The sequence below is a fragment of the Tachypleus tridentatus genome, chromosome 13, assembly GCF_004210375.1.
Source record: "Tachypleus tridentatus isolate NWPU-2018 chromosome 13, ASM421037v1, whole genome shotgun sequence".
In the NCBI taxonomy this organism is placed as follows: Eukaryota; Metazoa; Arthropoda; class Merostomata; order Xiphosura; family Limulidae; genus Tachypleus; species Tachypleus tridentatus.
The window spans coordinates 142,000,782-142,028,261 of NC_134837.1; the positions used below are offsets into that span (position 1 = coordinate 142,000,782).

Below are 27,480 nucleotides of genomic sequence, written 5' to 3' on the forward strand. Positions count from 1 at the left end.
TAAGGGTGCTAAAGCAGCCCAATCTCCCCGGTTCCGACGCCTCTGTCATTTACATGTGTACAGTGTATCTATATATATGTATTTTTATATACTGCCACTTTATGAAGAATCTTTTAATTTTATACCTCTTTGTATCAAAAAGTGTCAAAATGCCATATAATATTTTTATTAAATATCATACAGTTATTTTAAAAAATAAAGTAATTAATAAAAATAAACAGTTTTGAGTTTTCGTAAAACGTGAAACTTTGGAAGATTTGTCTTAAGTTATATTTTCATCGTCTTAGTTCTACAACTTTCGGTTATGTTAACGTAACGCGTAGCAAACGTTCTTGAAGAAATCCGCCAAAGTATATGATACATTACAAAACTATACTCATAACATACTGTGAAGAATGAAATATTATGGATATAATAAATAGACTTGTTATCAATAACTATTTATGAGAATTTTTGTTTCTTTATGGATGAATTTATTAATTATACACACTAGGTATGTTTGTAATTATAGATAAATATTATGAACAAATCTGTTCTTCCCTGGTGGTTTGACCTAGAATTAAAACCAATGGATAATGGGAAAAGATTGAGGTGTAGGCTTTTCATTTGATATTATTAGGCCTAACAAAATACATCGGTAAGTTTAAAAGATATTGTTAAGTTTACAGAAATAATTTGTCAGAATATATTAATAACAGTTTAGATGTTCTGATTATTTAACCTGTTTTCTTTTCTCAGTTGTAGCTAAATAAGTTGACTTTATGTTTTCTATTGTTAATGTTATTGTATATGAGACTGAAGCCTAATTTAGAAATTAGTAGTAGTAATACTAATATTAAATTTAATAGGTAAATTTAAGGATTTATTAGTTATTACTACTAATATTAGTTAGATGGCCTTTTCACCACTTAATTTATATCGAAATGGGGAATTTATAATGAATATTAAGCTCAAAATTTAATGTAGCTTATGTACAAATTTTGAACTTTTCTTTAGAAGTTTTATTTTTTAAGACGTTGTGTTGACGGGCTGTATCAAGTTTCAAGGTTAAACTGAAGTAAACTATTTTAAATAAAAATAAAGTATATAATTTATTTATTTCATTACTACATAATAATTGCGACCACTTAAAAGTTTTTAGACCTTTTAACCATATGAAATGCCGATCAATGTATAGATAAAAATTGTCTAAAGTAAAGGAAATACTTGACTTAATTAATATTTCATTAACTTTTAAATCAGATGCTGATTGTCGTCTGGATAATGGTTAAAGTATGGACACATTATTTTTGGATTTTCAGAACGCTTTTCATAGAGTGTTGTGACACCTTATGAAAAGCGTTCTGAGAAGGTTAGCTGAAAAAATATCATTAGGTTGGGGAAGAATTACTTAATTGGATTGTCATGTGGCTGGATGAGAGAAATAAACCTTTTTTCTTAATTACAGTAATGATGTGTTAGAGGCATAATTAGTATGTTACAAAAGTTTGCTGATGACAAATTCCTGATTATTTCTATTATATTAAGATACTGTGGAATGATATATATCAATTGGTAATTAGATCTGGATAGTCAGAGGAATTTGCTTATAGCTTAATTATCTTCAGCAGCATAATGATTATTCTTGCATTGGGTTTGAATAATTGTAATAGCTGAAAATAGAATTTATTGGGAACAATAATTTTGATTTATTTGCATTTTACCTATTATAATAAATTTTTTACAAACCACTGGGGAAAAAGTAGTTGGAATACACAAGAAAGTATTCCTTCAAACACGTGGAATGATTGTCTATTAGTGTAACTACTGACTATATCCTCTTCTATCCAGATAGGTTCTCATGATTTATAGTTGAATAGTAAGACCATAGTTTTAAGGTCTTTGATTGATTAACAAAGTGAACTGTGGGTTTTTATCATCTGAAATTTCAGTCAAACAAATAAAATACTTGCTACTACCAAGCAGTTATTTCAAGAGAACCTTTTTAATATTCCTGCCACTGAGCAAATTTGGATTCAATGTGAATCACTCAGGTACTTCTGATATAGTACTTATCTCCTATAACATAATTATCTATTCTTGTTCAGTACTGCTATCTAGATACTAAAAATTGTGCATATCCACAAGCTTTGAAGCTATCTATATTATACCTTCTATTAGCACTATCACACAGGCTATGGAGGGAGACCTGTCATTGGATTTATTTGCTATTTGTCATGTTATTGACCATTATATGAATCAACCTCTTCTTCCTGAATAATCTGAACCTGTTCAGGCCAATAAAAATTTTGATAGCCTTTTTCCACCACAGATTCTTTCATGTTTTTTGATGCCCCTTCTGTGAAATTAACTAGGAATAGTATGGCATTTTTAGACATGATTTCACAGGTATGGAATGTTTTGTCCATTTTCCCAATTTCTTATAATCCCCATCTTTCTCCCTTGTGTGATACCTATTCATCTCAGTCTTTAGTTTTCCTCCTTCCCTGGATATTGAGGTCCATTCTGAACATTTTGTTTCTCAGTTTTGGGAAGCATGCCAGCATGCTTGATCCTCCACAGGGTACTAATCAGTTTGCATTAGCTTACCATCACACTGACTGTTCATTTCTCAGCTATTAGTAGATATGGTTGATTTTACCTGTTTTGGGGACAATCCCTGATTTTGTTTTTTATCTGTGCATTTATGCCCTGCCCAATATTCTGTCTTTTTCTTGTCCTTAATTCTCTTCTACAGTATTTATCTACTATCCATCTTCTTTCTGAGATGATCCACAGATATCTTGATAGTTTTTTAATGGAGACCCTTTCCTAATTACCTTATTGTTGGCACATTTGTTTTCTCCTGCTCTGTTATAGCCAAGGGTTCTGCCCTAAAATTCTCTCTCCCCTACATGTCTTTCCTGCTGCCTTAAGATCATACTGCTGGGCAACATTTTGTTCGAGGCAGTACAAGACCTATTTTAGCAGGCAAATATCCTCTATTTGTGATCTTTCTCTTTTCACCCTTACTAGTTGGGTTTGGCTTTTAATTTGATTGGTTTATCATCTTCTTTCCATACTTTGATCCAGGTGTCTTTTCATCAAATTAGACATCACACCTTTTTATTTGCATTTCATGTTCTTTGTACCATGGAGGAAGTTCTTCAATTAGACATGTGGACTACAACTTGTATGTTTATATTTCACTGTTTGCATCAGATTATGGTATCTTTATCTGTTGGTTGTCATTTTCTTCTTGTAGCCACTCCTCAGACTACAGTGAGACTTTGAGTAAGTTATCTTTTATTTCTCTTATCTTTCTTTACAGGAGCCTTTATCCATTTCCTTTTGGTTTGTTGCTATTTATTGTTTGGATCCTGCTCTGTTGTCAGTGGTGTCCAACCAGGTGTTTTTTAAACATTCAAATCCATACTGTAAGATCATGTCAACTTGCATATTAGGATTCCCATGCCTGCTAAATGTACACTGATGAGATGGGGTATTCCACAAGATCCCTTGTGGGCTTATTCTGGAAATATATTTGCTTCATTAGTTACAATGTCCTAGATTGTACTCATCTGTAGATTACATGACTAAGCAAAAGGGGATAACTGCCCATCCCTACCATGCCTTATATTGAATAAATTGGTATAGTCTGTTTTTCAGTATAGGATTTTGGTGGTCACCTGTTGCACTGTCTCCAGTGTAGTCTGTTCTCTGGACTCTCCTCCATGCTTTCTTCCTCTTTCTAGTGCACTTTGAGAGTCCTAACAATTTTCAAGCTGCTAGGGTGGTGGACTATGGAGACATCCCTTTAAATGTTTTAAATTATTATTAAACTATTCAGTTGAGAGTAGAGCTGTGTGTTGTTCATACCCCCACATGGATGTTGGTACCTGGTGACCAGGTTTTGGATTATAGTTGATCCACCAATAGTATAATTTCCATTCTACCCCCATATGATTCCCAGCAGCATGGGTTTGGAATGTAGTTTACTTGCTGTGTATGGTTCATCACACAGCACTTAGCCACTCTATATTTGTGGACACATCATTTTAATCTTACCTACTTTTATGTTTTCTGGGATTGAGTTTAATACATATTGTATGGTACAGATTCTTATCCTGCCATAGCTCTCTCCCACTTGGATGTGCTTCTTTATATTTCTACCTTCGCATGCAATATATTCCACAAAGAGTGAAGAGTATACCTGTTCAGAATGATGCAGTCTTCCACATATGATCCTTTGAATCCCAAGATCTCTTGGGAAGTGTCCTATGGATACTTCTTTCTCTTGTATCTGTCTATTCAGTATGGGATTGCAGCTAATTATGTGTGAGTAGGTAATGTACCATATTGATAGTTATAATTTTCCTGTACTGAAAATATATTTTCAGTAGGCACGTACCTCCCTTCTATACTACCCACATATCCTCCCCACTGAAACAGGTGCTTCCATTTTATGCCAAAACTTGAAGTGATAATTTGGTACAATTGAATAGAGGGAATCATGTTTCAAAAAGTATATCACACTTTTTTGTTGCATGATAATTTGCATGCTAGATGATTCAGTCAATTCCATATTGGTGAGAGTTTCAAGGCTTAGGGTATGCATAAATGTTTTGTTGTTTTTTTATATGGAGGACAGAACAAACAAAAATGGGTAATTATGTTAACAGAGGTAACTACTTAACATAAATATATTTTCAGTATAAGAAAATTACAATTTTAATCCCTAGATGATAAATAAAAGGACTGAGAATTAAAAAATAAGATACTAGAATGAGGCAAAATAAGATACTAGGACTAGGCTGTGTTTTCCTTTGGATTTTAAAGATATTTAAGATACAACTCACTCTTCAGTATTTGTGTGGCAACATTTAGATGCCCAAGGATTGGAGGTGATAAGAGTTGATCTTAAAATTATAGGCCAGTTAAATTTTCAGAGTTTTAAATAAGCTTTTATCATAACAGATAAGTTACTTTGGTATAAACTGTAATGCTGAAAACAAAAACTAACTCAGTACTGAAAATGTTTATATTATTGGGTTTTATTGGCATATTAGTCATCAAACACTTCACATTTTGTCACTGTTTTGCTGTTTACTAGTTACTTGTTGTTATACCTGCAATTATTGTTCTATTACAAATCACTTAACAACGTTGATTGATGACATTATAATGCTGTAATGTTTATTTCAGTAGTAACCCCAGGCAATTGCCAGCATATAATTACTACTTTACCCATTTGTTAATATTAATTTCTGACTAAAACGTATAACTTCAGTGAAGAAAAGAAAGAGTCCATGAATAGCACAAGTGATCTAGTCTGTTGTTTGATTTGCTACTCCCAATTCAGTAGTATTTAGTTTGGACAAGTTGTGGCTTTTAATTTCTACTTAGGAGACCAATCAAGAGTAGTATATTAGGCCTCCATATGGTGATAAAATGCAAACTTGTATGATTTGATGTAAAGAACTTTAAGTAACTCCTACAAATTACTATATAGCTTACCAATCAGTTTGCAATGAGGATGATTTTCCATGTTTTATGTTTGTGTTATTACTGATAACAGGATTTTTTTCTTTTCAACTAGCAGGTATATACATATATGTATGAATGATATGTACACCAGCAAAAAGTATGTGTATTTGGTTAGCATAATTTTTTTTTATCTATAAAAACTTTACACAGATATGCATATTATCTGAAGCGTGGGCTCATATAACATAGTAAAGGGCCTTGAAACTTTACCTTCAAAGTTTCAACTCTACATTTTTGCTATCGTGGTGAAATTGTAGTTAGCTTCAATTTTCAGCTTCGTTGGTCACTCACTATATCAAAGGCAGTATTGTCACACATTTGGTTTTCAAAACTCTCAACATAAGCCAGTGAAGTTGTTAAGACAGTACTTGTACATATTCTTCCAAATTAGAATGCAGAATGTAGGGATAAGCCAATCAGCATGCTTGATTCAATCTCAATACTGAGGTATGTATGTCACGACTGATTACACTTATCAGTTAATGTTGATAGTTTCTGCAGGACAAAGTTGTCTATATTTTATTGATAAACACGATTGCCTTAATTATTATCACTATCAGTAGATTACAGAAGTGTTTAATGATGCATGCAATAGGTGTTGTGTCCTTTTGGGTACATACATTTTCATATTTTTTATTGGATTTTTTGTCACAGCTGGTAACTTTATATAAGGTAGGTACTGTAAAAGCAGGATCATCTTAAATTGACATTACACATTGGTTTAAAGATACAATTGTATTTTAAATGTGCAGTCAAATTAAACTTGTGTATTACTGCCCATAGCAGTAGTTATTGTTTGCACAAAATATCTAGCAAATTTATTAGGCATAAAACCTGCAGAAAATGCTAGTAAACAGTTATACTGTAGAGAATGAAAAGCCGAGAGATTATTAAATTTATAAGCAGAATGTCTTCCTTTAATATGTATAAGATAGCAAAGATATATATATATATATTAGTGAAAATACACTTTAGTGAAGTTAAATGGTAAAATATGTAAAATCACAAGGAAATACTGCATTTAAAACAACAAAACCAAACCTTTGACTAATTATATTAGTTTTTTATAATCCTATATTTTAGCTTGCACCTTGTAATATTTTCAATTGACACAACATTTTTTGTTTAAGTTTTTTGTTTCTGCTTGTTTTTGAGTTATGACATTGCAGTGGGGATACACCGTCTACCAGTCTTAATGTTCATTCACCAGTCTCGCGCAAGAAGTAAAGTGCAATAAATATAGAATTAGAAATCAGGAGAGCAAGATGTAGGTGCTCAAGCCCACCACGTTCCACATCGATATCACCCTTCACTGCCTGTAGACAGTCGTAGGAAGGTGACTGCTCTCCTAAGTAAAGATTTAATGGATATAAAGAAAAAAATAATAAAGTACTTTGGGGGTAAGTAAGATGAAAACTTACCTGTTGTTGTTAGCATTCCAGCTACTTACATTGATATCCTTATCAGTTATTTTAATTGTTAAATCAATGTAAATATTTTTGATAAAAGGAAATACTTTGCCTTTCCTATTCACCCTGTCTTAATAGTAATATATCATACACTTCTGTTATAAGCATTATAACTTTGCAGTTATTCAGATATTGTAAAATTTGTAATAAATTACAATATTTTATCAGTAATGTTGAAATACTGAAATATGTTGAAATAGTTAATGGATTTAATAAAGAAACTTTAAATAAAAATTAGAGAAAGTTTACTTAAAATTTCTAATTATTTTTAGTTAAGAATAATGTCATTGGCTCTACTTTATGCAGATGACACACCTTGCCACATAAAAAGGCTTGTTTACAGCATGATAGTTTCAGTGAACTTGGTGAATGGGTGATGGTTGGGAGCTATACTTGTTTGTTTAGGCAGCTGGATGGGGCATTTCATGCTGGTATAACTCGTTTGCTGTGCTTTCAGTTATTGCCTTTCTGCCATATTGGGGGCTGGAATACTAACATCAAGAGTTAAGTTTTCATTTTACTTGTCCCCAAAGTACCTTATTTCCTTATTATTTTTTTTTTTCTAATTCTTTATTTCAATTAATTCTGTACTTAGGAGAGCAGTCACCTTCCCACAACTCTCTGTAGGCAGTGAATGGTGATATAGATGTGGGACATTGTGGACTTGAGCACTCACATCTTGCTCTCCCAATGTCTATATCGATTGTTACTCTTTATTTCTTATGTGAGACTGGTGAATGGAGGTTAAGACTGGTATATGGTGTATCCTCACCATAATTTCAGTCCTACTTCTGCACAGTCACCTTCAAAACCTAGGGTACCTTTTATAATCCCACATTATAGCTTGCACTTTGGAATCTACTCAGTTGATGCACCCCATGGTGTGGATTCCTGTACATGGTGAGGGGACCTCTCAATGAAGGTTCTGTTCCTTCAGTTTATTTCCTCTGGGATCTAAACATCCACCCACATGTTTGCTGTGCATGGTGACCTGTGAAGGGGAGGAGAGAATCCTGGTGGTTGAGGGGTCCAACTCTAACACATCACTTTGGCCTTGAATTCCTGTAGACAGGCAGTCTTGGGGTGGCCCCTTTTGGGTCTGTTGGCTGGTCCACTTGGGCTAGGGTCAACCAAGTACTAGTGTTGGATGTTCTCAACAGGTTTTGTGGACATTGTATCTGATGCTGGTGTTTGGGTATGGTACTCATGAAACCCATGCTTTGCTGCAATATCCTTGTTTGGCATTGTAGTGCATCCTCTTGTAGGGCTTCATCCTGGGTGGGGTCAGTGTGCACCAAAATATTCCTTTTTTTATTAGGGATCCTCCAAATAAAAACTTAAATAGTGAAAAAACAGTCCACAGGTAAACGACCACATCTTAAAGATTCTGAGCAGCAATCTTTAACATCTGTAACACCCCATTGTACCTCATTTTCTTGTACTACATTCTCTTTCAGACAAACATTTAGGGCAAATGTCTTCCTTTTTTATTCAGAAGGGACTAGAGAAACTTTCTAGCCTTCCAAAATCAGTAAAGAAGCTTCAATCTGATGACATTGGTGTAAACATCCACATCTCAACACAGTGAACTCCTCTTGTATTCAAAGGAAGTTTGGGATGTACCTATTGAGGATGCACCTCATGCTACTTTGAATTCATCATGAGGAGTTATTGTTGAGAGGAATTTGAAGAACATCCCTGAGTCAAAAATTCTCACTGGTTTCTCCACCCAAGGAGTTTCTGCAGTGAGGCATTTCTTCACTTGTAAAGATGGAATTATGATGTTGACCAATGTTCTCATTCTGACATTTACATCACTACATCCACCTGCCACCATCAAGGTGGGTTATCTTAATTGCAGGGTACAGCCATACATTCCAAACCCTCTTGCATGTTTCCATTGTCAGCAGTTCGGTCACTCGTAGACGTCATGTCATGGTTTCCTGATGTGTGTTTATTGAGGTGGCAAGGACTGCAATGCCTCTGAGTGTGAAACGGACCTTTATTGCATCAATTGCAATGGCTCTCACCCATCCTACTTTCATTCTAGCCCTAAATGGTTGGAAGAAAAAGAGGTGCAGCAGTTGTAAATGATTCAAAACATTACTTATCCTGAGGCTAGAAACTTTATGTTCACCACTTTATCTCAGATGTTTGCTGCTGCACTTTGCTTCACTACTGCAGTGGGAATGCAAATGGATCTCTCTGCACCTCTAAAAGAATCATTCTTAAGCAAAATGAAAAATGATCCGTGGAGGTCGATAGACCTCCCTTGAATAAAGACAGTAAAGAAAAAAGATGTGGTCATAAACAGAAAGGTTTTCCACCCAATACACCTACACATAAATAAAAATGGCCACATTGGTACAATGGAAATGTCAAAGTTCACATTATAATCTGGAGGACATCAAAACACTGATTGCTTCTTACCATCCTTTATGTCTTTCCTTATAGGAAACATTTCTGAAACCTGCCAATACAGTCACCTCTTGGCAGTTTTCTTTGTACAGAAATGACAGGCTGTGAGATGGAGGAGTGCATGAAAGGGTGGCACTGTTGGTTGATTAGCATGTGCCCACTCTGGCTTTACCACTCCACACCCTTGGAGGCCGCAGCCATCTGTGTTTCCTTGAGTTGTATCATCACTGTTTGTTTTCTCTACCTGTCACCAGGAGAGGCCTATGATCAATCAGACCTTGAGATGTTCTCAATGAACAGTTGCCATCTACCTTTTTAATCCTGGGGGAATGTAATGGACATCATCCCTTCTGGGGAAGTGTTGATATTGATGGGAGGGGTTGTTCTGTGGAGCGTATGTTCTCTGATCACAACCTTTCTCTTTTATATTTCTCCTTCATTATTTTTCTATTTTTCATGGAGGGTTGACAACAATCAGCAAGGCAGTGATCATTTTCTTATAACCTTGAGAGAGACTGTCCATGCCCAGGTGGAAGCTGTATCAGCTAAACTGGCCCTCTTTTATTGCTCTCGCAGAACTTGATGCTGCCATTGTCTGTAAGCTGACTGTATTATACAAGCAGCTGCTCAATGTATTCCTAAAACCTCGAAATGTTTTCCAATATATCCTCGTCTATGGTGGAATCCTGCCTGCCCCATGGCATTGAAGGCTCAAAAACGAGCCTGGGATACTTTCCATAGATATTCCACACTCTCAAATCGCATAGCTTTCCAGCGGGCCTGTGCACATGCTCGATGGGTAAGGCATCAAAGCCAGAAGGAATCTTGGATTAAGTTCACAACCAGCATATCTTCTACCACCAGATCCAAAGTCATATGGGACAAGATTCAAAAGGTCAATGAGCAATATAATTCTGTCCCCCTCTCGATCTTGCTCTCTGATGGCCAGAAAGTGGCTGATACTCAGAGCATAGCTGATACTCAAGGTGAAAGCTTTTGCCAGGTATCTAGCACTTCTGCTTCTTCTTCTACCTTCTTAGCCATCAAGACTCGGGCAGAGCAATCACCTTTTTCCTTTCAAGCTGATTGCTCTATGACTATAATTGTCCATTTACTCAAACTGGCCCTTCATTGGTCTGTCAGTACATTGGTTGTACCTGATGATATACACTATGAGATGCTGTGCCATCTATCTCCTGCTTCTCTTGCTATCCTTTTGATTGTTTTAACCGGATCTGGCAGGAGAACATTTTTCCTGATGCCTGGCACCAGGCTATTGTCCTACCTTTCTTCAAGCCGGAGAAGGAACCCAAGATTCCTTCAAACTACCGTCCACTTGCTTTGATGAGCTGTCTCTGTAAGACCTCATAGAGGATGGCTATGCTTTCGTCTTGTTTGGTTCATCGAATCAAACAACCTCCTGTCACCCATCCAGTGTGGGTTCTGATGACAGTGCTCCACCATGTACCACCTGATTAGACTTGAAACGCCAATCAGAGAAGCCTTTCTCATGCGACAACATCTTTTATCAATATTCTTTGACATTGAGAAGGCTTATGATTCAACATGGAGGTGTGGCATTTTGCAAGACCTCCATATATGTGGGTTACGTGGCCATTTTTATTTAAAAATTTTTAATGGACAGAAGATTCCAAGTTCACGTGGATTTAACACTTCCCATTCTTTTCTACAGGAACTTGGAGTCTCTCAGGACTGTTCTGAGTGTCACACTTTTCAGTATAAAAATTAATACCATCACTGAGCAACTCCCTCTCACTGTTGCAAACGGGCTCTATGTCGATGACTTTCACATCTCATGTTAGTTGTCGAACATGAGGTATATTGAGCATGAGCTACAGACTGCCCACATTTGTTTACTGAAGTGGACCACAGCAAACAGCTTTACCTTCTATCTCTCTCTAAAACCATTTGCATGCACTTTTGCCACCAAAGGGGTATTCATCCTGATCCTGAACTCTGTATTGGTGAAGTTGTGCTCCCTGTGGTCTCTGAGACTAAGTTCTTGGGGCTTATCTTTGACTGTAAGCTGACCTTTATACCACACATCAAACAGCTATGAGTCAAATATACAAGAGCACTGAACATCCTCCATGTCCTCTCTTCCACTACTGGGGGTGGAGCAACATTCTATGCTAAAATATATCATGCTCTTATTCGATTGAAACTCTACTATGAATCACATGTCTATGGCTCTGTCAGACCATCGGCCTTAAAGATGCTAGACCCTATTCATCATCAAGGACTTTGGCTTTGTACTGGGGCTTTCTGTACTTCCCCAGTTCAGAGCTTATACATAAAGTCTCATGAATCTTCTTTGCACCTACACCATTTGCAACGGTCTCTACTATATGCTTTGAAACTTCGTTTCTTACCAAAACATCCCACCTGGGGTTGTGTTTTTCTTCCTCAATGGGCCATGCTTTTTCAGACCAGATGGTCTGTTATTGCTCCTTTTGGCCTTCATATTCAGGTGCAGTTGGATGAATTGGGTCTGTCTTTGGATGACATTGCTGTGTCCACTGCTTGGCCCATCCCACCATGGCTTCTTACAGTCCCCAATTGTGACCTATCTTGAAGTCATCTGAGAAAAGTAGACACTCCTGATTGGAAATACTGTCTGCTATTTGCTGAACATCTTTCAAACCATCCTTCCATTCCTATTAATACAGATGGTTCAAAATCAGATGACTGTGTAGACTCTGCCATGGTTTGTTGTGGTTCAGTGATTGTGCACAGAATCCCCTCTACAGCTAATGTGTTCACTGCTGAATTGTATGCCATTTCTTTTGCCCTGGATCACATAGAAGCTAAGCAGTACTCAAACTGCACGATTTATACTGACTCGCTTAGTTTTCTACTGGCCCTGGAATTGCTTCACGGTGGTTCACACCCTGTTCTCACCAATATTCAAAACTGACTGGCCCATTTCTCTTTAACATCTACTTCTATCCAGTTTTTCTGGATACCGGGCCATGTTGGTATTCGTGGGAACGAGCTTGCCGACACTGTAGCTAAGTTTATCTGCTTTGGCACTATCATCGCTGTGCCTGTCCCATACATGGACTATGGTCTTGCATTCAAGGCTTGGCTTTGTGCTAGTTGGCAGTTGGCTTGGAGTGAGCAATGCGAAAACAAGTTTTTCCAAATAAAACCCTATATATGACTTTGGCTATCTTGCTTCTGTAAGGATCGGAAAGAGAAAGTTGTTCTTGTGACTCAAGTCACAATAAGCCACATATTACTTTCTTGCCATCATTATGTCTTTCAACGATGGCATCAATTTAAACATGTTTTGTCCCAAGGCTTATCCATAACGTTAGACAGTGTTATTGGTGATGGTGACACTGTCCACCTTGGAAATGTTTTTAGTTTTTTAAAGGCCATTAATCTTTTTAATGCAACTTAAGTTTTTTAATTTATACATTAGACCTTTTTTAATGTGATTCCCTCTTAAGAATCAAAGTATTTAGTTTGATTTGAAATTAGAAAATAGCCATATCGTCAAATAACTTGAAACTAGGACTGGAAAGGCTAACTTCAGGTGTCTAATGCTGCTGTTTGAACTACCCATTAATCATCCTGGTGAGTTATAATTAAAATTTTGCTACAAGTCTTTCAAAACTTTTATTACTTTAATTTTTGAAAATGGTCATAACATCATATAACTCAGAACCAGGACTGGAAAGGCCAACTTCAGGTGACCTACGATGGTTTTTGAACTTGCTTATTAGTCTTCCTGGTGAGTTATGTTAATTACAATTATGCTACAGAAAGTCCTTTAAAACTTGTATTACTATAGCAAAACAATGTTCATTTGATACTTGTAATAAAGTTTCATTTGTTACACATTCAAGCCATCTCAACTTTATTTTCAAAAAGTGGATCCCTGGATTCAATGTATGTGTATGGTTTTCATGTATTGAAGAAAAAGTTTTTAAAATTAATACTATCATCTTGTTTGTGTGTAATGGAAAACTTGGCCATAAATGAACAACATTTCCTTTATTAAATGGTGTTTAAACATTGTGAATATGTTTGATACAAAAATCTGAAGGCTTCCTGTTTTAGTAAACAAAAAACCTTCATGGATAAAGGGAAGTGATTTCTTTTTGTTTTGAGTCTGCCTTTGACCTATTGGAGTACCATTTTTTCTTCAGTGGGAAAAATGCTAACAAGTCTGATAAAAGAAGCTCTATAACACTGCTGAAATCTGCAAATTCAGTAGGCTTGTGTTGATTTGGAAAAAAGCTACCAATTATGGAATTATTTTTTGTTTCCTTTTATTGAGCAATAGCATTGTATTAATATAATACCATATAATAGCATTGGCCAAAAAAAACATGATAATTTTGCCTGTTTTTAGCTTCATTGTATCACTGTCTGTTCCAAATTGAAAGATTAAAAATGTTGAAAACTGCTTCTGCAACCATTGAAAATAAATTCTAGTTTAAAATTGGACCTTTATCTTATGAATGTGAAAAGACTTAAATAGGGAAAATTCTCAGCATGCTCTCATTGTGGTTGTGAATAGGATGGTTCTCAATCTGCTAAACTGAGCTGGAGATGTGGGTAAAGCAGCATAAAAGAGTATTAGTAAGTACTAATGATGAAACAAATTGTAGAAGAAAATGACCATTGCCATATTAAAATCATAAAGTTGTAAATGTCGGTAAAGGAATTGTGTATGGTGAAAATGATGATGTGGATTTCATTGGTGATGATATTTTGACTTTAACTGAAGATAGTGTTGATTACAAAGGAAGTTAATGGATCATCGAAGAATTCAAAAATGTATATTATGTTAGATATACTTTTGGAATAAAAGTTTCTTTGATGATGAATTTATCAAGTTAGAAATCATGTGAAAGTTTATTCTTTAATTCTACAAGTAAAGTAAATTGTACAATTACCTTCAGCATTTCGGCACTGAAGAAATTATGTTTTGTCATCTTATCAAATGATGCAGACCAGTCATTGCTTAATATGGAAAAACAAAGTGTGAAAGGCAATGGATAAACCAAATAAATCATATCTAGCAAATCTAGTAAGTCATAGAAAGATGTACAATAAAAATTTCTGGTGCATTCTATCCAGAGAATGGTGTTATTAGCTCTGTTATGTGCTTTGCTACAAAATTATAATATTTTTCATTTGTCTGAACTACCAAAAACTAAATTATTTTTTTGATTGATACAGTACCTTGAAAATGCATTTCAAATACAACTGTTTACAGTCAGTGTTAGTTATCTAACATTCCTAATACATAGCTAATATTTGTTAATACAGCTGTCTTTATGTTGCCATATTTTAATCTATATATGCTCTATGAAAAAATTACATCTAATCATGGTCATTAATACTGTTGTTTAGTATCATTTCTGCATTAAAATGCAAAGGTCAACTTTTGATGATCTATCCCTGCTGCAATATATTTTTTTATACAGTAGGTAATAAAATAATTTAGTGAAGTATTCAGAGACCACATTAATGCAATATTGTACATGTATTCAGAGTTCAAAGTTGAAGTACACCTGGTAGGAGTTTGTCCCCTAAAAATATTGTTTTTCTACTAGTTTGATGCAATAGCATTTTATTGACTTGTACCTTAAATATAGCATGTATGAGCACACACTTTTTTTTCCCTTTGTCTTCAAATTTTAATGTTTTCATGTATTTTTAAGTGACAAGAATTATTCCCAACAAAGTTTTCTAAGTTGTGGGCAACAATTTGCAGGCTGTCACATCCTCATAGAGACGTGGGAGTTTCTTAGTTATATGATATAGGTAATGTGAATGAAATTCAAAGATAAAAGTTATTCTGTAGACCAAATATAGAATTTGGTGATCAGTTACTGTGTAGATCAAATATAGAATTTGGTGATCAGTTACTGTGTAGATCAAATGTAGAATTTGGTGATCATGTTATTCTGTAGATCAATTGTAGAATTTGGTGATCATGTTATTCTGCAAATCAGATGTAGAATTTGGTGATCATGTTATTCTGCAGATCAAATGTAGAATTTGCTGAAACATTTGGCAGTAATAATAATCGAAACTTTAATTTCTGATAGATTTAATCCTAATTTCAATTACTGTATAGTTGAAATAGTCAAACACTAGCATTATATTTGACAATTTTTAAAATTGTAATTCGATTAAACACCTTTTATTTACACTAATTGATTAATTGTGTAAGTTGCACTGCTTTAATATTTAGTATAAATTTTTGTCTTTTAACTGTATTCCTAATGGAAAAGAAATGTAAATATTATAAGCCTAATCACAATTTGTAGTAAAAATTAATTGTACCAGATTCAAAAACAGTTGAGCACAAGATAGTTTCAGGAGTGTCCAGTAATGAATGTTATCCAATCTATTTAAAACCTCAATTTATTTGTTTATAATGTTTGTTTGTGTGTGTTTCTAATTTAATTCCAAGAATTTTTTTTTCGTACACAGAATGCAAACAAGTTCTGCAACTGATTCAATCCAAATATTGTTGGACTTGTTACATTCAGCTACTTGATTATTCTCAGAGGATGGTTAAGGGGACAAAAGAGGTATCACACCCTAGACAAATGACTATTTAGACCTTACCTAGAATTATTTGAAAGCTTTGGTCTTCTGTAGAAGAACATTGTGATCTATTCTGAAAACAATAAGACAAGAGAATAGAGAGAAAGAGTAAGAGAAGCACACATTTCCATAAGCATGAACAGCTAGTGAATAAGATTATTTTGCTGCAAACTCTATTGTTAGGCAGGTAGTAAACTGTCATTACTACATTTAAAAATCAATGTCTTCCCCTGATACATGATAGCCATCTAATTTTCTAAAATTTTTGAGCTGCAGAAATACAGCATGTACACAAACATATTTAAAAATGCAACCAAAACTATATACACAACCCTTAAGTTCACAAACTTTCAGTTACACAGTAAGAAATGTATTTAAGTTAATGCAACAATATTGTTATATCTACTTCATATACAGTGGGAACTCGGTAAAGTTTGAATAATGTATGACTTAAAGAAAAACGTGTGTATAGTAATTTGGCATTAAAAACAGGTTTGTTCCTGGCTTGATAAAAAAAAACATTTGTTCAAAGTGTAATCAAGAAAATAAAATAATGTATTTATTAAACATAATTTTGATTTATGGCAGCATTAATATAAACTAGTTTCAATATCAGCTCTTGTTTGGGATGTTCTCTGTGCTGCACTATAAAAATCCTAATGACTAATGTTTAGAGCTCACAAAAAATACAAAAATAAACGTGTGGAAGTATTAGATGCAAAGTGAAGTATATGCCATTCCTGACAAAATTGAGTTGCCAGTGACATTTATTGTGTTTGGTATTAAATAGAACCAAAATCTTGAAAAATACTTTATTAGTGGTTTGTGGAACAGGGAAAGGGCAGTTAAATTTGTAAAATAGACAAGTACTTTTTCTAGTGTTTTATCTGCTGGACAAGAAATTGTTTTTAAATTTCACATCCCAAATAAATCACTAGTTAGACCTCACCTAGAATTATTACAAAGTTTTCATTGTTTTCTGAAGAATATTGTGTTATATTTTGAAAACAATGGGAAAGAGAAAAAACATTTAATGTTTGTAAAGTACAAATGAAGCTCCAGTTAAGACTGTTTTACTTTACCCATGTAGTGACTTATTTTAGGAATGGCTTCTTGTCAGTATTTATGGAAACTCGTGTCAAAAATTTGTATTCCATCATTTGGGAGTTGCATTACACTGTTTAGTTAACTCTTGTTATAACATTTAAACATGATGATAATGTATATTCCTCCATAAAATAAAACAAATGGTTAATGGATATTGATATTATTGAACTTGAATTTTAGTTTGTAGAACATAAAAATAACAATAACTGAGCATAAAATTTTATCACTTTTAATTCCAATAAGTTCAATAACTGGTTTTCATTGAAATACTTTTATTTTAACTTGAAAGTGAATACTGCACAGCAAGATTTGGATTGAATCAGTTGTAAAATTTGTTTGCAGTAAAAGTAGAACAAAATTCTTGATTTAAGTTACAAGAGAAGTAACACAGTCATCTATAATTTTTATTTTCAGTAAATTAATAAAAACAATTATATTGAAGAGTAAAATAAACATTAAACAGTCTAACACTAAAACAGTGGAAGATATTAATTTTATTGTGCACCTTAACAATTACCAATATTTTATTTCTAAAATAATAAATCTGCACATTTAAAGTGATAACTATTAGTAATGAAGATTTTGATCACACTTCTGTAGTTGTAATATTCCATGTTGGGTCCTTTCATCGAAAGATTCATCAACTCATCATTATGTTATGCAATAAAATGGCTACTTCACAGTTGTACAATTATTTTTAAATAATATTTTAAAATTTTAATTTGTAGGATGAAAGTATGTGTGTGTTTCTCCAAACTCTTACAACAAAGTTTTGGAAATTTTATAACATAGAAATGTTAGGAGACCTAAATCAAATTACATGAGTTACTTTAAGCCAAAACTGGAAGCTAAAGTACTGAATTAGTTGTTTCAAAGTTTCATGCTGTTTGGTTAAGTTTTGTTAGAAGGGGGAAAAAAATCAAGGGTTATCAGTGGTGACAACTTCTGTTTTGAAGTAGTTAAATCATTCACATTCGGTTAATACTTTCTTGTCAGATCACAGGTTAAAGACTATATCATCTCATTTGTTGACTTGTATTGAAAATTTTATTGAACTACTATGCTATATATTTATGTTAATAAGTTTGGAATCAAATTGTAGATTATAATTCAAACTTAAATGTTTTTTGTGAGTTAATTTAAATATAAAAGAAAATTTTAATAGAAGGTACTTAAATATATAGATTTTAGAGAGTCACATGGTATGTTAAGTGCAGCAGTGTTTTAAATTATATTTTTATGATGTCAAAATACTGAGTCTGTAGTTTCATACAAATTAGGAATTTACATTACCATTAGCAACAAGCTAGAATATAAAATGAGAACCTCGTATCTTTTTACTTTGCTGAGATATGGCTTATGTACTGAGTCAAACACAGTGGGCCCATTCACCTCTTTCCATTTTTGAAAACATTCCATTATATACATTTACTTCAATACTGAATAATCAGTTGATATATATACACCTATATAATGTGTAATAATTGAAATGTGATTGTGAATTACAAACTGCTAATTCACTAAAGGACAACCAAGACAGGGAAGACTAAAGGTCAGTTTTATATTATTGGATATGTAACATAGTGTTCATACATTGCATCAGTGCAAGTTATGCACTGTTAACTAGGCAGGACTAGAAGGTCAATATAATATATGTGTATATGTTAATATATAGTGTTATGAGACTTAAGCTACTTAATACTAAACATCTGTGTTTTCATATTTTAAAATGTGTTCATTCTAGCATGAAAAAATAATTTATATTTCCTAATTTTTGTATAATGGTCATGAGATTGGCTACATGACAGATCCCACATAGTTAAAGTATAGAAAATAACATAAAATATAAAATGTAATTGAAACCAAATGTTTGAAATGTATTTTGGAGGTTTTAAGAGATTATGCAAGTAATATTTGATATTTTTTGGGACAAAGAATAGTTTCTCTAAACATGACAAAAATCACTTTACACTCAGACTAGTAATGAGACAGACTCTATTTTCATAAACAAATCTTAAATAAACATTTCTATATAAATCTAATTTTTGTCTACAAAATACTTTTAATCTTTACTAAAGGTCTACCAAATTTTGTGAAGATGCACATACATGCTGTATCAAAAGTTCTAGTGCAAATACTTAATATGTGCAATGTGTAGACAAACTTGTGTATATTATATCAAAAAACCTCATGAAAGGGTTAATTGACTAGTGCAGCATTCCTGAAACCATGGTACATATGAGAAGAAAAAAATACGTTGTTGCTGAGTTCAGCTAGCCAGTTGTCTTACCTCTAGTCAGCAGTATAAAATTAGTGACATTGGCAGATAGCATAAGTAGCTTTACCATAATATACAGGGTTAACAAATTTGGTATCAGTGGAATTTGAACCTGAAACCCTTGAATCATAAGCTTCCTAAGTCACTGAAGCTAAACAAACTTTAAGTATGTTATAAAACTTGAAAGGTTAAAACAGGACAAAACTCAGATAGCTCATTATGGAGCTATGTGCTTAATAACAAATGTAGTAACAATGTATCAATTATTTGTACAGTTTAGAATAATTCAAAAGAGTAATAATTGGAAACTGTTTTGATTAGTTAGTTATTTTTTCTTAACTTCACTTTAATGCCAATTTATTACAGTCCAGTTGTTATTTATACTTTCAATTATTGGTTGACTCTTTCTCAACATGAATTCTGAAGTTCATATTACCATTTTGTTGGGTACATCTGCAACTAGTACTGAGTTTCAGGTGCAGTTTGATTTATTTCTTGGGAGATTGAATGTTATGTGGGTCAACCTCTCTTCTCTTTCTTCCACCCAAGCTAAGTTTGTTTAGGCAGACAAGGAGATAGGTCATCTATTTCCATTATATGGACAACTGGCTTCTGGCTCATTCTGAACTGGATATAGCCACCCATACTCATCAGTTCCTTCCAGTGGCTGCTTGGGTGAGCTGGCCAATCAAATTGAAGAAGTCCTTCCTTTAACCTAAAAATATATCTTTTCCAGGTGAGTGTCCTTCAACTCTCATTTCACTTGTGCTCAATCTTCTCCTCTATGACTTCATTCCATAAAACTTTCAGTTTACCACACCCTTTCATCTCCCTCGCTTTCTACTCTCAAGGTTCTGTCTCTTTTGGGGATGTGATCATCAAGGTGAATAACCCAATGCACATTATCAGCTCCTGTTAACCTTCCTACTATTCTGATGGATGATTTGCACTAGTGGTTGGACAAGGTTCATATGTCAGTGGGTGTTCAGCTTCCTCCTCCTCACCCTGATTTACATAATTTCTCAAACACATCCTTTCAGAGCTGGGGTGTATGTACTTGGGTCAGTTAATGTCCTCAAGCTTCTTATGGCTCATTAGGCTTTGAATCACTTCATTCCTCTTTCCAGATGTTGTGTGATGATGATTCATTCTAGCAATTCTATGTTAGTAGCATATATAAATTACCAAGGGGTACCCACTCAAGAGATCTTTATTTTGAACATTGAATCTATTGTAATGGGCTCTCACCTGTCACATTCATCTCATTGCATGTCATGTTCTTGATGCTTTTAATATTTTAACAGATCATCGTACCTACTCTTGACAAAATATATCTAACAGAATGGTATTTTGAACCCTCATTACCTGGTGGCTTTATCAGTTCTCCATTAATTTACATTCTTCATTTTAATGCTTGGCTTTTTTCTAGTCCTTGGCAAAGAGATCTGGTTTCTCCCATCAGTTAGCTTTCCTTCTAACTCAATGCATATGTCTTTATTTAATTAAGATGTATCAGCACAAATGGAAAGTGTTCCACAATGACCTGCTGTAGGTTGAGTGGCAGGGTTTCTCACATTCTTTTCAACTCGGATCTTTGGTCTCCTCATTTTCAAGTTATTGGGTTGGTTTATCCCATACTTTACAGTTTTCCTAATGCTGTCAAGTTTTTACTTCCCCTATCCTTACCATGTTAATGCATTGCTTCTGAGTTTGTTCCATCGCCAGACGGTCTATTCTTTTGGGCTGTGAAATTAACATGGTCTTGTATTTCATTTTCTTAGCCTGTGAACATCAATGTTCTGCTTTGTTTGCCATTGATCTTTTGCATACACTTTACCACTTAACCTGTTTTCTCCTTTATTCAGATTGTACTTTCCTTCCAAATATCTCAGCAACTAGTGAGGAAAACTCCTTTTTTGGTTATGTCCCTTTCTTCTTCTACTAATTTATACCAAATGTCCCAGTTTAGATAGACTTCTGTGTATGGTCCATACTCTTTCTTGTTATATTGTCCACATAGGTTCCTTCCATGGTACCTGTTTTCTCTGTTCAAGACCCTGTCTCTTACCAATTGGGTTCAACTTTTGATTTGATATGGTGTATTTCCACTTGTCTTCTTTCTCCCAGAATTTGTTCCAGGTGTCTTCTCATCAGATTCAATACCTTATCTTTTCCCTTGCATCTCGTCTTGGTGGGTTATTGGTGGAAATCCTAGAGTCAGTCATGTGGACCACACCAAATACATTAGTCTCCTGTTACTTACACTCTTTCTTAGTTTATTTTTCATCAGGGTTTCAACTTCCACCTGTAGCTGTTTTTCAAGATCAGTGGGACATTGACTGAGCAACTTTTTTTCATACTTTTTCTTTCAGGAACCCTTGCTTCATTTGCTCATGATATGGATCCTGCTTTGTGAAGAGTGTAACTTGAAATCTGCACTGTACAGCCACATTGACTTATGATTTATCTTCCATGGCTTTGCAATGCTCAGTGAGATAGGATGTTCCACATTATCACTTGTGGGTGAATAACTTCACAATATAATTGCTTCCTAAACTTGCCCATTCTGGACTGCATGAGTAAAGCAGAAGGGGATAACTGCCCATTCCTGCCATGCCTTGTATTGAATAAATCAATATGATCTGCTTTTAAAAATAGGGTTTTGAGTTCACCCCTTGCACTATTTAAGGTTGTGATGCCTCTCCTGACTCTCCACTGCATTCTCACTCCCCTTTCTTCTTATGGTGTATAGGAGTCCTTACTATTTTCCAGTTCCAAGCTGCTGGGGTGGTCAGTCACTGACACACCTTCCTAAATGGGTTCCACACTAAGTTAACTAACCATTCAGGGCAGAGTAGAACAGTGGTTATTTGGAAGTGTAGATAAATTGCTATCCTCCAATATAAAATATACAAATAGATGTCAAAATGCAGCTTACTCCAATGATTGAAAGTACACATCCAGCCCTCACATAGATGTTGGAACTCCTGGCTGGATTTTAGATTAAGAATAGAACCAATTAGCATAAGTTCTCAGTTGTATTCTTCTGTGTTGTCGGTCACAGTGGAGGTAAAGTGGATTGTTCTTGTTCTGTCTTTTTTGCTATCCTTGTTGTATCTTATTTAAAGATGTTTTTGCTTTTTCGATAGTTCCAGTCAGTTTTGTTGTTGTTAGGAGTTTGTTTATATTATATAGACATCCTTTGATACCAGATCTTGGGTTTCTGAATCAATAAAACAAAGCTAGCACATCATGCTCAGAAGTCAGAGTGGTTCTAGGTTCTCTTTGGTCTCATGAACTTCAGGTAAAGTTGGTATGATCCTTATATACTACCCCTATGTGGATGTTTGTTCTCATCAGCATGGGTTTTGGATGTACTTACCAAGTATGATCCATTGTGTCCCATCTACTGTACTTTAGGGGTACTTTATTGTTTTATTTCACCCACTTTTATAATTTATGGGATTAAGCTACATATATTTAAGTGGTTAGGATCAGTCTCTTAACACAGTTCTCTCCCATTTAGATGTGTTCCTTTCCTTTTGTATCCTTATCTACTACACATATAACAATTGTTAATAGGCAAAAAGTATACCTGTTTCAGAAGTGGTGTGGTTTCAATTATCAGTTCTTTAGTATTACTGTATTGGAAGTAATAATTTTTTCCACACTGAAAATATATTTCATATAGAAGGAGTCACATTCATCATATATGTCTTGCTGCTATTGGTGGAGAAGTGACACATGATCATTTACATGAGTAACACGTTAGAATTAATCAATTCCAACAGGAGGGAACAAAAGGCTTGCAGTGTCCATTAATGAAAAATTGCATATAGAGGGGTAGCAGTGAGCAAGAATGTCTAATCTTTTGAGCAGAAGCAAGTACCTGTCAAATATATTTTCTGTACAGGAAAACCTTTAAGTATCGTTCAGTCATCTTAATGGTAATTTTGATTAATCAGTAGTTTGTGACACTAATTCATATAATTGCTACTTCTGTTTCAAGCCAGATTTTCTACTGAATTTTCTTCATCTTGATCATTAGTACACTTCAAAAATGAACACCTGTAGTTCCATATCAACCTTTTAACATGTATGAAGTACGAAATGGTAATCAATGCTAAAGACTAGGATTTAGGGTAAAAACAGCTAAGAATTTAAAATAAAGTTGTATCTGTGAGTTTATTTATTGCTATTTGGTTGAAATAAAGGAAGTTTATTACTCAAGTGTTAGGAAAAATTACTCTTAAAAAGGTCGTAAATATTCACTTCTGGCAATATTACTTCACTGTTAGTGTTAGAAATTGGAAAGTTATTTGTTATGATGTTTGTATAAAGCTGGAACCTTTGATGATCAGTTAATCATTGGGGTTCATTAATTAATCACACTGACCAGATCAAATGTCAGGAATACGGGCAGAAATTTTATGAATATTTATGACTTTTCAAGTACAACAAGCACAAGGTTTTAGCATATTTCCATATATGGAAATCATTTGACACAGTGATTTGTTCAAAAGAGTAATTGTAAAATGTTTTACCAGTGAGCTTTCAGTTAAATTAAGTATTCTTCCTTTTACTCGGATGTTAAGGTGGTTGAAAAGGATCAGTCTATTTGGTAGAATTGGCTTATGGCAGTGTAATGCAACTAATTCAGATTCTTTCTCTGTTATAAAATCATTAATGAAGTGGTGATCTGACAACTAACATTATGATTACTGAACCAATTTAATTACATAAAGGAAAAGTATGTGCCTTTTAATTCTAGTAATGGATCACCTTGTAACAGGAAATTTAGTTTATTTAAACTCCCAATATACACTAAAGACAAACCATAATAACATTGCAGAATTTTGTTTAGTGTTTTTAATTATTTGTTAAGAGAATTTAAATGTTTTTTTTTATATCTAGTATACAGTACAGAAATATACTGTGACATGAATAAATGACAGAAATGCTATGTGCAATTTTTAGTTTGTAAATGTATAAAGGTGAGTAATACTGTGGACATTCAAGATGTTGTTTCTACATTTCATTATGTTAGAATTGTAGCCATTACTTCTGTTATAATAATATTGTTACTCAAATTTTTTAAATATAAGTCATTACAAAACTGTTAAGAATATGAAACAGGTTTCTTTAAACTCAACTAATGTGTTTATTAATATTTGATTTTAAATTTTGTTGTTAAATCATTGTATATTGTTTATCTTTATGTTTTGGGATAAAAACTAATTTATGATGTGCTCTCTTTTTTTTTTTTTTCAGGTAATGGGGATTTGACTAATGATAGAGCAGTAGAGGTGGATGTTTTGAATAGAAATTTGGAGTACTTGTGATATTCATTACAAGGGTATAACCAAGCATATATTGTTAAGTAAAACACTTATGTAATATAAAACAATGAAGTAAAATACAAGATGGAACTTAAAGTGTGGGTTGAAGGAATACAAAGGGTTGTATGTGGAGTAACAGAGAACACCACTTGTCAAGATGTTGTTTTTGCCCTTGCTCATGCTACTGGCCAGACAGGAAGATTCACTCTAGTTGAAAAATGGAGAAATAGTGAAAGACTTCTTGCTCCTCAGGATAATCCTTTAAAGGTTCTCTTGAAGTGGGGAGAACATGCCAATGATGTTCAGTTTATTCTTCGTCGGTCACAACCTAATTCTAAGGCTCACGGTGCTTCAGTAAGTCACAGTCACCAAAACAATAAACGACAGCATGAATTTTTTCAGAATTTTCCTCCACCTGCAGCTAATCTTCCAGTTCAAAATCAGAAATCATCTTCAACACAGAGTAAGGAAATAAAGAAATCTCTGACTTTTAGTGGTAGCCATGGTAGCAGTGGGAGTAGCTCAAACACCACCCCAAACACAAGCAGCACAAGTACTCCATCAAAATTTGACTCAGTATCACATGAATTGCATCCTCATGATGTTCTTTCACGACAGGACGTGCCAAGAGGTGTTGTTGTGGTGTTCCCCAAAACCAAGAGAACAGTTCAGTGATTCTGATTCACATAGTTCTCCAAGTGGAACAAAGGCAGAAAGGCCTCAACATCCACCACCTTATGACGAAGCTATTCATCGATCAAATGTTCGTTTTCCCACTAGTCAGTTTTCACCAACAGGTATCGACCCTTATCCCCATGTTAGTGAATCTCCTTCTAGCAAACGACGTCATGTTGCTACCAGTAGGATTGAAGAAAATGCAAGAAATGCCCAAAGATGCCTGTCACCCCATCAACAGATTGAGTCATCTAAATTCAAAAGATGACAGCACATCATGTGATATGGCTAACTCAAAGAACCTCAGGATTCTAGATGGGATGGCAGAATTAGCAAGGAAGGTCAACTTGTGGCTTCTGTTAGAGCCTTTTCTCCAACTCAGGAAAAGCCTCAACAGGCCAACAAACATTATGAAGAAATATCTGCATCAAGAGTTAAAAAGAACCTGATTAACCATTTTGATCAAACTGATATTTTCACTTCTGATGCTGAGAGTCAGCTGAATAAGACATCTTTATTTGAAAGAACTAGTCAGAATATAAAAACAAGAAAAGCAGTTGGGATTCAGGAAGAAATCTCTCATGATCCCCAGTTTCATGATTTAGTGAGACTGGTCAGCCTTCAAAGAGAGAAACTTAGTAATCAGCAGGCAGAAATAAGTCAATATGATGCAGGTAAAATGTTTTCACATACCTATAAATACTATTTATTTGTAACAAAACTATGTTACTCAAAGCTCAGTCCAAAAAGATGTCTTAATGTTTTACTTGTTGAGCTGTGTAGTGATGTATTTAAAATATCACAACCATTTATTTTTATATATACCCTATATTATTAATAAATAAATACTATTTTACTAAGTCATATTTATATCTTATAATGTATTTGTGAGATTTAAGTCTAGTAAATAAAATTTTATCTTTGTAAGAGTTGACAAAATATATTTAGTTTCCTGTAAGAGAATTGGTGGTTTCACATTTTATTTAAAGTCTTTAAGAAAACAATCACTCCTTATAAATGGACTTTTTATGTATTAAGCTTCTGAGCTTATGACACCAAAAGTAAAGGTTTGAACCCTATAGTGCATGGAGTACAAAGAAGTGTGCAATTTCATGCTTAAAATCTATACCAACTTAATTTTTCTTATATTAAAATACTTTTAAAATATTTTTTTAATTTTTTTTTTGTTTTACTGAAATATGTATTCCGAGTCAAATACATTTCAGTAAGGAGAACAAACTAAATAAAGTGGATGAAGTTTAAAAATTAACTTGAGAGGCTAAGTACATGAGAAAAACTTATCTGACCAATGTTTTGTACAGGGCTAAAGTAACAAGAATATAATATTTTTTTGTTAATGTCTTTTTAAAAGCACAGATTAAAATTGCAATTTTAAATGTACATTTTGTAGATTTAATGCATCAATCAAGAAAACGAGTAAAAACTCTCAGTGTTATTGTGAGTGACATTACATGCAAATATTCATTGTCACTTAAACAAAATCAGTCAGTTTATTATTTTGGTCTCAACACAAATACTTTGTATGATTAAATATATATGAAACAAAGTTATCAATATAGGAAATTGTAAAGATTAATTTTTGTCCATTATTTACTTACAACTCTTGTTAACACATTTTTAGCCCATGTTTTTGGAAAAATGACAGACTTGTTGCAGTCTGCATGTGTTATCTTCTAAGGCAAGCATCGTTCACGTGATATACAACTTCTGTCACATACTACTCGAGAGTTTACAGCTCTGTAAATTGTGTGGCAGTGAGAATCAAAGTGAAATGATGTTTCAGTTTGAAAAAAACACAAAACAAAAAAAGCAAGCAGCAAATAAACTTTGAAAGGATAGTTACCATGTGCTGACACTTTTAACTGTTCCTCATTTTACAAGATTTCAGCTTTACCCAAAAGTCTGATTTTTTTTTCATTTGCTCAAGTATTTTATATGTCAGCCAATTGTCCTTGGTGATATACTCTCCACCTGTGTGAATGTGCACTCTGTCCTGGTACTGTATATAAGCACCTCATTCAGATATGTTTACCCCTTTTGCTCAATAACA

The 27,480-nt window shown here is 34.0% G+C and overlaps 1 protein-coding gene across 5 annotated transcripts; it reads left to right on the forward strand.

Moving 5' to 3' along the window:
* Nucleotides 1-541: 541 nt before the first annotated feature.
* On the forward strand, nucleotides 542-25,662 carry LOC143238679 (ras association domain-containing protein 8-like). 5 transcript variants are annotated; one of them, XM_076479109.1, is made up of 3 exons: nucleotides 553-637; nucleotides 6,682-6,926; nucleotides 24,667-25,662. In XM_076479109.1, the coding sequence occupies exon 3, from the start codon at nucleotides 24,819-24,821 to the stop codon at nucleotides 25,407-25,409; it is 591 nt and encodes a 196-aa protein (XP_076335224.1). In that variant the 5' UTR covers nucleotides 553-637; nucleotides 6,682-6,926; nucleotides 24,667-24,818; the 3' UTR covers nucleotides 25,410-25,662. The 5 variants fall into 5 exon arrangements, with proteins under 5 accessions (XP_076335223.1, XP_076335224.1, XP_076335227.1 ...); XM_076479110.1 differs by lacking the exon at nucleotides 6,682-6,926 and adding an exon at nucleotides 18,398-18,669 and having other exon boundaries at nucleotides 581-637; XM_076479108.1 differs by lacking the exon at nucleotides 6,682-6,926 and having other exon boundaries at nucleotides 542-637.
* Nucleotides 25,663-27,480: the final 1,818 nt, after the last annotated feature.

Excerpts from the sequence above, each read along its gene's own strand:
- LOC143238679 (XM_076479108.1), top strand. The coding sequence starts at position 24,819 with ATGGAACTTAAAGTGTGGGTTGAAGGAATACAAAGGGTTGTATGTGGA.